The 12476-nt window shown below is 37.1% G+C and overlaps 1 protein-coding gene across 1 annotated transcript; it reads right to left on the reverse strand.

Moving 5' to 3' along the window:
* Nucleotides 1-1044: 1044 nt before the first annotated feature.
* mapre3b (microtubule-associated protein, RP/EB family, member 3b) lies at nucleotides 1045-12189 on the reverse strand. The gene is made up of 7 exons (XM_072672778.1): nucleotides 12082-12189; nucleotides 7150-7277; nucleotides 6399-6544; nucleotides 6143-6299; nucleotides 4582-4730; nucleotides 3707-3859; nucleotides 1045-2352 (listed from the first exon to the last, which is right to left on the reverse strand). Exons 2-7 carry the CDS (start codon nucleotides 7268-7270, stop codon nucleotides 2287-2289), a joined length of 792 nt encoding a protein of 263 aa, XP_072528879.1. The 5' UTR covers nucleotides 7271-7277; nucleotides 12082-12189; the 3' UTR covers nucleotides 1045-2286.
* Nucleotides 12190-12476: the final 287 nt, after the last annotated feature.

Genomic DNA, 12476 nt, shown 5'->3' on the forward strand with positions numbered 1-12476 from the left:
TTGTCAATTAATAATTAATAATTAATAATAATATAATTAATTAATGTTTTGTGTGTGCCATTTGGTAGGTACTGACCACTGCAAAATTCAAGAACACTCCCCAAAATTCCTTTGGATGTTTTGGAGATACTCTGACAGTCGCATGGCCATCACAATTTGGCCCTTGTCAAAGAGAATGGGTGGCCTGTTAATCAAGTAATGTGTTAAATATAGAAAAAATGGGCAAGCATAAGAATCTGAGGGTCAAATTATGATTTTAGGTGCTGAAGTGTCAGAGGTGCTTTAAAGTTAGAGTGGTATTCTGTGAATGTTTATATATATATATATATACTTCTATTTAGGGTAAAATTATTTTTGTTTAATTGTCTTTGTATTGTACTATCGGCTTTTGTACTGGTGGCCACATGCTTCATTCATAAGTATCCTCTGTCCTGTCTCTCACTGGCTTACTGGTGGTCTAATGATAGACGTTTTTGCATTATTATTTTGTTATTATTTTTTTTAGAAAAATACATCTCTACATTATTAAAAAAATGGTCACATGACTACACATGCAGTAGCATGCTTGTAAGGGGACAGTACATGAACACACATTTACATTTACATTTACATTTACGGCATTTAGCAGACGCTCTTATCCAGAGCGACTTACAAAGTGCTTTGCTATTTACCCAAGAAAAGCCTTAGCTAGTTAGAATAGGCTAATAATTCAAAAGATACCTCTAATGGGGAAGTTTTAACGGAATAAATAATATAAAAAAACATTACCAGAGTGTAAAAAATTAATGTTAATATTACGCTGATTAGAGGTTATAAATGTCGGTTTCTATTAATTTATAATTAAGTGCCCATCCCTAAGTAAAGTGGCTCAATTTTAAATATTTTAAAGTTTAGCACTAGTAAATGCAGTAGATCATTACTGGAAAAAGTTCCAACACTGGAATCAAAAAAAATCAGAAACTCACATGGGATGACATAGTATTTGGTGTAAATATGCATCTATGCAAAATCCAGCAAACAGTGCAAAATAAGAATGACAACGACTTTTCACTGTTTCCATTCTAGAATATATTTTATTTTACATAGTAAAACTCCAAATAAATGCATGTACTGCATGTACAGTTGCCATGTCCAAGTAACCTTGACATCATACAAGACAATGAGTAGTAGAAATAATGAGCAGACATGTACTCTCAAACAAAACCGATCTTTGTGGCCTTTAATGCAGTGCAACATAAAAAAAGAATATAACACTGACTTAGATCAAAAATAGTCAGTTTTATAGTATAGTCAGTCACAAATAACCATCAGTAAAGCTGTTACTTTGTTCTTTTTTTACTGTAAGCCATATCAGTACAAGGTCATTCTGCAGTGCTCTTAATAAATAAATAATCTCAAAGTCTTACAGTGCAGAAAATTCTGAATGCTCTAAATGCTCAACAACTCTGTGATCACAGAAAAACAAGACTTAAGTTTCCCCCAAGCCACCAAAACATATTTTGTTTATACAATAAAACATGAGTCTTCTGTGTAGATAGTGTAAGCACTTGGGAAGGAAGGTGCATGCTTCAGTATTATCTGTGTTTCCATGTCCCATCTAAAGTCGATGCAGTCAGTGCTCTACAGATCAGTGAATCCTACAGATCAGTTGCAGATTTTTTTCAGCGCTAACAATTCAGCTGATTCTAAAATCATCGGGTCTCTATTGGATCATACCTTTTTCATCATTAAATTAGTTTCTATTAGGCCTAACACTTTCCCATTAAGCCTCAGAGCATTTAAAACACAATAAAATAAAAACACAAAATCCAGTAGGCATGTTGCTATCTAGTAAAGCAAATGTAAAAAAAATCTCAACAGCTATTAGTTTAGATTATATTACGTTTATTTAAGGTTAACACTGAAGAGACTGTGTTATTTTCTGTGTTCTCTAAAATGAATACCCTTTTGGACCAATGGTATAGTAAAGTTAAAGTGGAAGCTTCTCTCATCGAACCAAAATGGTAAAACTGTTAGCTAACAGAACTCACACAAATGATTCACCACACCCATGTGTTAAAGGCTTTGATTCTAATCACTTGCTGCTGGTTCTAAACAATTTAGGAAGATGCAAAAGTAAAATTCAAATGAGAAATGCTGTTAAAAAAAGATATCAAGAATGTAAAAAGAATAAATGAAGGCAAGAGAGAAGCTGTGAGAGGGAGAATATGGAATGAAAAAGATAATATGGGGGAAAGAGTGAAGGACAAGCGAATACATTAGTGTTTTTGTTTTCTCCTTCAGTGTTTAAAATTCTTCCTGGTCTGGGGCCTGTTCGTCGATTTCTTCATCCTCTGGGGGAGCAAAGCCAGCCTAAAAAGAATAGTGAGAGAGTCAGAAAGACACAATCAGCAGCTATACACAGATACACTCAGCACACCCAAGCAAGCAGTGCATTGACTAAATTGAATCAATAATACTGTCAGCAGCGAGGGGCTCTTGTAAAAGTGCTGAAACGTACACTGTGTTGGTAAATACATTTAAATGAGTGCGGTGCAGTTAAAGCCCTTTAAAGGAACAATATGTAGCAATTGCACCTGACCTATAAATGGGTAGAAAGGCATCTCTGTCATTGCTACTTGCCTTTTAGCACGATTGGCCGATCACTGATACCGATCAAGCCTTGTCATATTAACTCTTAGCTCTTTGGAATCAACCACATTCAAAACCTTTTTAAACAGCACTGTGTAGCTTAAAGAGTTGTGGTGTTTGTTAGTTCTGCTGTTTGTTAGTTCTGCTGTGTACTGTACTGGGTGAGTGATGTACTCTTAAAGTGGTAAAATACACCTTAGAAAGTCAATTATGATTTAAAAATGCCACACTGGTCATGTTAATGGGCCTGTATATAAGCCGTGCCCCAAGGTCTGTATTGTCATGTAGTTGTCGAGTAAATAACCGCAGGGTTCTGTCACAAAGTGACAGCATCTTATGAAATCATGGATCAAATGATAGGTCCGCATTGCATATTTGGGCTGAAAATCGTTCGATAACGATACATTGCCGATATGGTCTTCCATCTTTACTTGTCATATTTATGTAAAATCTTGTAAACTCTATTTTGTCATTTGACACTATCGTCACTGGTTCTGTATCTCTCAGCTTGTCCACAAATGCATGTGCATGCTTCTGTCAGTTCATTGTTTCAAAGCCAATCCTAACCATGAAAGTGCCTACTCAAGTTAAGTAGTTATGAGCATGAGAAACTGATTAGCTCTTAGAGTGTAAGTGTTAAATGTACACCGATCAGCCATAACACCAACAACATCATACCACCCATTATATGCATTATATACACCCACTGTCCATTTTTATCAGCTTCACTTACCATATAGGAGTCTCATTGTTCTTCAGTGGTCAGGATCCCACAGGACCACTACAGAGCAGATATTATGATGGCACGCTAGTGTGTGTTGCACTTGTATGAGTTGTATGAGTATATCAATGGTGGTCCTGTGTGGTCCTGACCACTGAGGCACAGAGTGACATGACGCTTCCAAATGCAGACAAACAGATGGACTACAGTCTGGAATTATACAACTAGAAAGTGTATCTATATGGTAAGTGGAGATTATATAATGGACAATGAGTACAGAAACAAAGAGGTGGCATTAATGTTATGGCTGATAGGTGTTTTGTTGGAGTAATAATCATTAAGAGTTCATCATACCTCAGTAGCATAGAGAATGTCAACAATTTTGCCAAGGACGGGGTTATTCTCGCTTTCATTCTCCTGGCAGATGAGCTCGATATCACGGAGTTTGCTGAAGTAAAAGTCTCTCTCCTTCTCCAGACCATCTACTTTTAGCTTCAGGTCCATCAACTACATGCAGAGGAAAACACAACAAGAACAATCCAAGTTTACAAACAAGGTTTAATCTTTACTGCTCAGAGGATTTGTCATGCTACCAGCATTTGACTCAGAAACTCATATCAAGTGCATCACAATGCTTATTTAATTAATTCCATTTCCAGTGAACATCCCATGTTATTTAAACTGAACACAGCACAATTGTTTCAGCTGACTTTACAATGGTTTTGTCAAAGGACATTTATCATTCTCTTTAAAATAAATACAAAATGGATTATACATTGTGTCGGTTGTTTCTAGGAGAAAAAGTCAATTACTCTTACCTGGGCCCAGTACCCCAAAAGCATATTAGTGTTAATGTTATCGCCGTGCAATGCTCATCATATTTGTGTTGACATGCTTTGGAGAAACCCATGTCTGAATATTTTATGTTTTATAATGAGTGTCTCTGCTTATTTGAATCAAATGAACACGCACAGTTTGATTAGGCTAAAGGGAGAAAATAATGCCAACCTAATGTTAGCTTATCTGAATTAAGTATAGTGTATTAAATTGATTAGCATGTTGTAATTTTGAAAATGTACTGAGCTTTTTTAAAAATCCAAGCCTTGTTGGATGCATAGTATTTTCACACTCTTATTTATCATTGTAGGCAGGAGCTGCTGCTATGTAGACTTAGAAATACTTGACAATTCACTGTTTGTGTGTGTGTGTGTATGTGTGTAGTATTTCACCTGTTGATTGAGTTCCATGATCTCAGCATCACTGCCTCCATTTCGCAACATGGGGATGTTTCGTCTTAGACCAGCTGATGGCGCAGAGCTAGGTGGCCGCTGGGGCGTGGACAAGTTTTTGGGTCCTGTTGGAGACGTCCTTTGAGGCCCTGCACCAAACCAGAATTATCAGTCAATTTAGTGAATTGAATTCATCAACTACAATCAAACTGCCTCACTAATCATTCTACCAAGAAGCAAATGTTTAATATAATTTTACCATTGACTGTGTGCTCCTATATAGGGTCTATCATACACCCTGTGAAAGGCAAGTTTATTGCTCATTGCTATCTGCCAACACCCTGCCAACAGTCAATTTTCACACCTCCCGTCTGTGCTGTTATATATATGAATATATCTACACCGATGGGCGTGGTGGTCTCAAAATGAGGTGTGTTCAGGTAAATTTCTGCTGTATGGCGATCTTGCGAATGGAAAACACAGGTGCATCACTGACTGAAAACAACCCAGGCAGACATAAACAGTCAGACGCAATTGCTATCCTGGCAGTGAATTGTCAACCCAGGCTTGTGTCCAACGCGCATACACCAACACTTGGCGACACCTATTGTTTACTTTTGCGTGTTTTTAACCGCACAAGGCGTACTGTTCTCAACTCTACGATAGCAAAGACAAACTCGCACCTTAAATCAAGCTGAGATTGCTAAAATAGTGCCCATGGTGTTAACTGTAGCCTTACAGGAAAACTGAATTTTACTCCTCACTTAATACCTGGCTGTGATAAGGAAGTCATTTGGGGGTGCTTTTACATGATGGCAATTCATGCCTTTAACGTCAACATAAGAAATCTGTAACAGAGGTCATTTTCATTAAAATTTTGAAAAAAAAAAGCTGATGCTAATGACTGAGACGCTTTCAGACAACAACAGAGCTTAAACCACAACATTTATTCACACATCTTTGTTATGTGTGCACAGTAAATGTGCCTCAAAAAAATAAAGCCACAGCTTGGCCAGTTGACCCACTACTGGTTTAAAAACCCAGAGCACATTGCACGTATAAATACCTTCAAGTGAAGATGTTAAGTGTCTGACAAGAACAACAAGTGAGTCTGCCCAAAGCTAGAACACATGCTAAGAACAGTAGCTGTTTCTGCCAGCAAGTATCACAAAAGTGTATACCCTCACTGTTAAAACAACATGTTCTCTCAGGTGTGTTAATATAAAAAGAGTTGACTAGCAGAGTTCTCATGGTCCATTTCTGTTGTAAAATAAAACATGAAATCATGAAAAAATTGAAACAATTGAAAAAGCAAAAGCTTATTTTTAATATGCCACAAGCATCTTACAGAATGGCTCATAGTACCAATCAAAAATTCCCCAAATACACAGTTTTTCTGGGGCCGGCTAAGGTGACCTAATTTCGATCTATTTCACACACTGAGCATGTTTAAGAAACTCACATGGAAGCAGACATAATCCAATTAGTTTTGGAATATGGCTCTTCCAATACTTCCTGCTTTTCAGGGAAATATTTTTAGGTTAGCAAACAATGAGTTCACCTGGATTAGGTGGGGGGGTGATCTCCTGTCCTTGTCGTGCCGCCTGGGGGTCGTACTCTTTGCCATCATAGTTTGCGTCAAAAAATTTCTTAAACCACTGAACAAACTCAAAATTATCCTGGAACTTTCCCTTCACCAACCTTTCAACCGGGATGATCTGTAACAGTAAAAAATAAGTAATAATAAAAAGGGTTATTATAAGTTCACCACACTCATGAAATTTACTTTACAGTATGTAGTTACTAATGGCTCTCACCTTGTCCACATTCATTTTCTTGAAGGCTGCTTGCAGCACTTTGAAGTTGTGGATGTATTCATGCTCCAGTTTTGCCTGGAACTTCACTTTCTTCAGCAAAACACATCCAGGGAATAGCATATCCATAAACTGGCAATATGATGCACCTGAGAGACATTATACACACACAAAAAAAGAGTTATATCGCCACTGCGCCACACAAAAAGTGTGTCACGGTATTCAAGTTCTATAAAACTGCCAGTAACTGCAGTAAACTGCAGAACCATAAAACTGCCAGTAATCCTCATTCATGCCCATTATGAAATATTTGATACCAATTAATAGCCCAAAGCTACTGTGAATCCCAAATCTCTAAAATCTAAACCACAATTAAGACTCTCCAAAATACAATTGTTGAGATCCATGTTATATTTGTAGCTTTTTAAAGATTCTTTCACATGTACAAAATTTGAATCAAAAGATAAATCGTCTGGGCTATTTAAATTGGTCTTGGTCTTGCTATTTAAATTTGCAAACCTTATAACAACATGCATGTTAGCATGACAATTGATTTAGTAAACAAGAAGCTATTATGTAATTATGGAGGATGAAAATAATTGTGATTTTATTTGTTCCAATAAAGCACTCTCTCCAATGAGAAGAACCAAATCCACCTTGAATTGGAAGGAAATAATTGTTTGGAAGTTCAGGATGCAGAAAAAAAAATTATCCTGCTCTGTTGTGTACACTTTAAAAAGAATATTTCACTTACCTGAACAAAGCTGCTCTATCTTGGTGTAGGTGAGCTGCAAAGAATCGTTGACCCAAGCAAGCATGTCATGTCTGCTTAGGTTCTCTATGGTCATGGATGTGGAGTACACATTCACCGCCATCCCCCAGCTAAGGAGAGAGGATAATGCATCCTTATTAACAATACAGTAAAGAACAAATAATGGAGGCTAGACATTAGCACAGTAATTAATAAATTTAATTAATTAGTAAGTAATTTTCTGTGTTAAACACACAGACTGGGAGACGCTTTAGAATAATTTATTTGAACATTCCTGCTCAAAGCTCTTATTTAAAAACTATACTCCACACATACAACTTGTTAGTGAATCAAACATGGGATGTTTATAGAATATTGGGTCATATATGTCAGTTTGGTTAAAGCCACATGCACATTTCTACTAATGAAGCCCTTGAATTTGTAATAGTATGTTAGTGCTAAGCTAACACTGGTGCATATGAACCATTTTACTTATAAAAGCAAATCCATGTTTTTTATAGGGTGTAACACCGGCCATAATTACTTGAGTCTCCTTCATGTTGTTTCCATGTTCTGTATTATTTTAGATTCTGTTAGTTTCACATATCATAATAAAATTCAGCTATATCACAAATGTATTTAGTAATCGTAACTGAGACTAACATTCTATTGTCAGGAGTAGAAAGAATATAAAAAGTACTACATGATTTGCTCTGCCCCACAAAGTGACATAATATATGAAGTACTGAAGTGTGCATGAAATACAAAATGGAAGCCATTTTTATATTTATATTCAAGTTTTAAAATGGCTGTTGATCAGTCACAATTCCCTTGGCTCTTCGAGTAGTGGGTGGTATGGATGACAAATCATATCACAGAATATTTAAAAGTGATTCTGGAAACATACTAATTGACTTTTTTAGTTTTTGAATAGAAATCATATTAGAAACAGTAAACCTGTCTTTACAGGTTAAGAGTGGCTTATTTTACTACCAATACACTGATTCAACAACAATACTATTTATCAAAATATATTTTAATTGTGCGAAATCCATTGAGTGCTGTCAGACAAACCATTTTTTACATGAGCACAGTGACGCTACCAGCTATATTCAATCATGATCACTAACATGAAGTTAACAGAGGTTGGAACTTTCAGTGCCACTGAATTTATATTGTAAGTACGTGTAAACATATATTTGTTTAAAGCCTAATATTTCTTTGACATTCATGCCCATGATGAGTGTGTGTAACTTCCGACCACATCTATAAAAAACAGCATAAGAAATAAGTGTACAAAGTTCCTAAGTAGCAATATCAAGTACTTTTATTAATGTGAAAAGTAGTCAAGAATCAAAGTTTTGTATTTGTTACATGTTTAGAATGGAACTGTAGTGTGCATCTAAGATTAGGTGGTGTGTGTTGGTATGTGGGCATGGTGTGTGTGTGTGAGTGTGTGTGTAAAAATTCTTTGCTGGTGAACTGTGCTGTTCTTAGTCCTCAGTAATAAGATTACATTAAATCTTCTCACATTAGAGAGTGCTCGGTACAAGCACACACTTCAGACAGTACAGACAAACACATACATTAGTAAAGGCACTGATACGCTTATCAGCATAACTGGCCATGGATGACTAAACCAATTTTTTTAAGAAGGAGAGATTCAGATTAACTGGTGCAGACTCCCAGAAATTGCACCAAAGTCTTTGGGGTCAATGAACCGACAAGCACCAGAAAACGTTGTCCAACAGGATTTGCAACCTGTAACTTTTACTCATATAAACAAACACAGTGTGAGATCATCTGCAGTTCATTTGCTGCTGATATGTGAGCCTGAACTTAACCCCTGCTTAACACCTGCCTTAACTAACCTTCTTTTACTTTCATTACACCTTAAGGATTACTATACATGCAAAGCAATGCAAACTGGCAGAGATGTTCCAGAGTTAGGGAACCTCTCAGTGGGGGAAAGCAGTGGTTTCGAAGATTTAAAAGGGTAAACAAACAAGCTTATTTATCTAGAACCATAACCTAAAAACTTGGGGCAAAATCAAAGTGCAAAGATGAATCTACTGGAGACATTTTTACATTCTACTAGAAATGGAGAACCATGTCACATTAGAAGTTAACTGCTTAAAAAAATAAATCAGCAGTGGACAGATGTTTAGATGTGACCAGTATTTCACACTGATATTTGATGTATTTACTGAACTCCGGCAGGACAGAACATTTGAGCGATGGTGGGCTACTGCATTAAAATCTCTGTATTCTCCCCTCCACCCATTTTACTGCATTAATAACCATCCACATGCAAAACTTGCTTTGTAATGTAAATGTAGTCTACAGCCATCTTAGTCAGTGTTGGCAGATGTGTACTCTAAGCATTCTGTATGTTTTTTTTTTTATTAAAGCCAGTGGTTCTATATAGAACCATGACAATATTTCTATGTAATTCAGAACCAGGTGCAGTCCCAATTCTGTATCTTTAAAAATGTTTGGATGTTGGAACCATTATGTAAATTTGGCTTCCAAAGTATTGTATGACGTTCAATATTTTTTCAAAGCCACTACTAGGCAAACAATTTAGTGTGTTAACTTTCAATGCTTTTAATTCTATATTTAAGGGGCCCACATTGTGTAAAACTGGATTTTCCTCTTTTTCATGTACTGAAAGTTTGATGTAGTGTGTAAACACTGACTAGGTCTCAAAGTGTACTGTTCACTCTCCAGTCCAGGCAGTTCATATATGGGACCTAAATTATGCTTTGAATACATTGAGATGCTACAAAAATCAACATATTAACATCCCCATGCCTATTAAGCCAAGATCAGTCTAGATCCACTGATTTACTCTGAAGTGAATAAGGAGTGTTTCAGAATAAAATGCTTTTTAAATGAGACAACTAATCAAAACATAGGAGACCTAGCAGTCTTAAAGGCACAGCCTTTTAAATTATAAGGCATGAAGATTATTATTAAATTATTATTACTATTTGGGCAACATAACACCATTTTCTCTGTGCTCACGTTCTATGCAACAGAGAATGTTGTACAGGTGCACGTATTAGTCACTGTACAGCATACAGCAAAATGTGTCCTCTGCATTTAACCCAGAGGCGGTAGTGAACACACACTAGTGAACTAGGGGCAGTGAGCACCCACACACCCAGAGTGGTGGGTAGCCAACTCCCACGCCCGGGGAGCAAAGAGGGTAAAGGGCCTTGCTCAAGGACCCAACAGTAGTAGCCTGCCAAGCCCGGGAATCTAACCCACAACCCTGTTATCAATAGCCCGGCGCTCTAACCGCTGCCCCACTAGAAACCACTGCCCCACTAGAAACCTGAAAACCTATTTTCTTTCTTTACACATTTCTTACACTGAATCTTACCCAGTATTGTAACATACAGTCAAAAGAGCAATTTAGAGAATGGGTGGCACCAAGATTTTAACAGCAGCTAATTTACGTCCTGCTTAATGAGTTGTGAGGTGAGGCCGTGTAGGTGGCCATGATCCTGTTGCCGGTTAACCAGTTGTCCTTTATTGGAACATGTGTGGCAGCTACTGACCACTGCATACTGGGAACACTCCACAAGGCCTGCAGTCTTCTAGCCATCACAGTTTGGCCCTTGTCAAAGTGGCTCGGGTTTTTATGCTAATTCCTGCTTTTAACACACCACCTTTAAGAACTGACTGTTGACTTGCTGACTAATATATCTCACCCCTTGACAGATGTCACTGTAGATGAAGATAATCAATGTGTTTCACTTCACCTGTCAGTGGTGCTAATGTTATATATAATGATTGGCCACTGTTGATGTAATTTCTTAATAAACATCAGGCTGACTCTCCCATCTCTGAAACACTGATAACTTTTCATACAGAGAACAATGCAAATGTGAACTCAACACAAAGAACAATCCAAAAACATGACCTTTCCACAAAAAGTCTATTTCCGTTTGACTTTGGCAACAGTATCCATGCTTCTTCATGCACTTTGAATGCACTGTACTTCACTAAATATTTTTCTTTTTGTATGTTCAATTTTATTCTGTATTTTACATTCAATTAAAAATGATACCAGAAAGAAAGGGACAGCGCAGAATTTATGAAATGCAGTTCTATTACATTATCTAGCTATATTACTTTATTTATTTATGTATTTATTTATTAGGTATTAACTTTGTAATCTACTTTAAGTCATTACTTCACTAAAAATAAATGTTTTGTCTGGAGAAGGATTTTAGAATGTGGTACCCATTTCTGATCCTAGGCAAAATTACATTAACTTGGGAGTAAGTAGGCCTGAATCATCCCGTTATCAGTCTATTCCACATTGAGCGTCTATGTTAGTAATAACTGGTTAGTTAGCTATCTAGCTAGTTACTTTGCTATTAAGCTGGTAATAACTTAGTTAGCTAGCAAGCTAGCGACAGCAAAGATTGCAAAAGCATGCCACCGACGAGGGCAAGACATAACTATTTAGGTTTTGATTAACACGTCAGTAGATAACAGTACAGATGAGAGAACAGCTCGCTAAGTTGCTGTAAACGAGGGAAATTCTTCCAGAGGCCTTTGAAAACACAGACTGTTCAACTGACAGCTCAACGGATGCACTAATCAGGACTCTGAGCCCTACTGCGACAACGAACTAGCTATCTAGCTACATTCTTCATTAGGCGCTTTAGTTTTGCTTTATGCAGTAAGGCTGGGAATGGTTGTTAAATTTTCACACCGTCAAACGACTTAAGCTTAAGAACTAGCACAAACGTTTTAATCACAATCGCAAATGGGCCAGGACTCCTACCATAGTAACCTATAACGCTAGCTAATGTGTTTACATGTTTGCTATGTCGCACGAAAATCACAGTGACGTTAACCCTGTTCGCACATCATGTCAGTTACGACAGGAGCTTAAGCAGTAGACGTTTTACTCACAGTCCTCAAAAGAGGTCCTTGTTGTGTTGCGTGTCCCTCGGCCCCTCTCCCGTTGCTGCGTATCTGTTAGCGATGTCCGACTAGTAAACGAATCATTTCTTGGATCCGAGTTGTTTCAACAAGCCAGTCGAGCCGACTCACCAGTCTAGATGACTCGAATGTTTTATAGTCAGCAATTTATTTAAAGTTTAGGTTCAGTTTAGGATCATATAAGAGATCTGAATAAGCGTTTGCATATTATTTCGCCACATATAATCACGACTTAAAATACCATATTGTAACACTAACAACCTTTGTGAATTTGTCTTTCTTTAGACTGCAGTCTGCTCACATATTTTGTGCTAATGCATTCTGAGTCTGTCTCTATTATAGAAGCGACCATCCGTGCAGATAGG

The sequence above is a fragment of the Salminus brasiliensis genome, chromosome 2, assembly GCF_030463535.1.
Source record: "Salminus brasiliensis chromosome 2, fSalBra1.hap2, whole genome shotgun sequence".
Taxonomy (NCBI): domain Eukaryota; kingdom Metazoa; phylum Chordata; class Actinopteri; order Characiformes; family Bryconidae; genus Salminus; species Salminus brasiliensis.

Excerpts from the sequence above, each read along its gene's own strand:
- mapre3b (XM_072672778.1), bottom strand. The coding sequence starts at position 7,270 with ATGGCGGTGAATGTGTACTCCACATCCATGACCATAGAGAACCTAAGC. Across the intron at positions 4,731-6,142 it reads CACCCCCCCACCTAATCCAG|GGCCTCAAAGGACGTCTCCA; the intron begins GTGAACTCATTG and ends GGTTTGGTGCAG. Across the intron at positions 2,353-3,706 it reads ACATTCTCTATGCTACTGAG|GCTGGCTTTGCTCCCCCAGA; the intron begins GTATGATGAACT and ends TATTCTTTTTAG.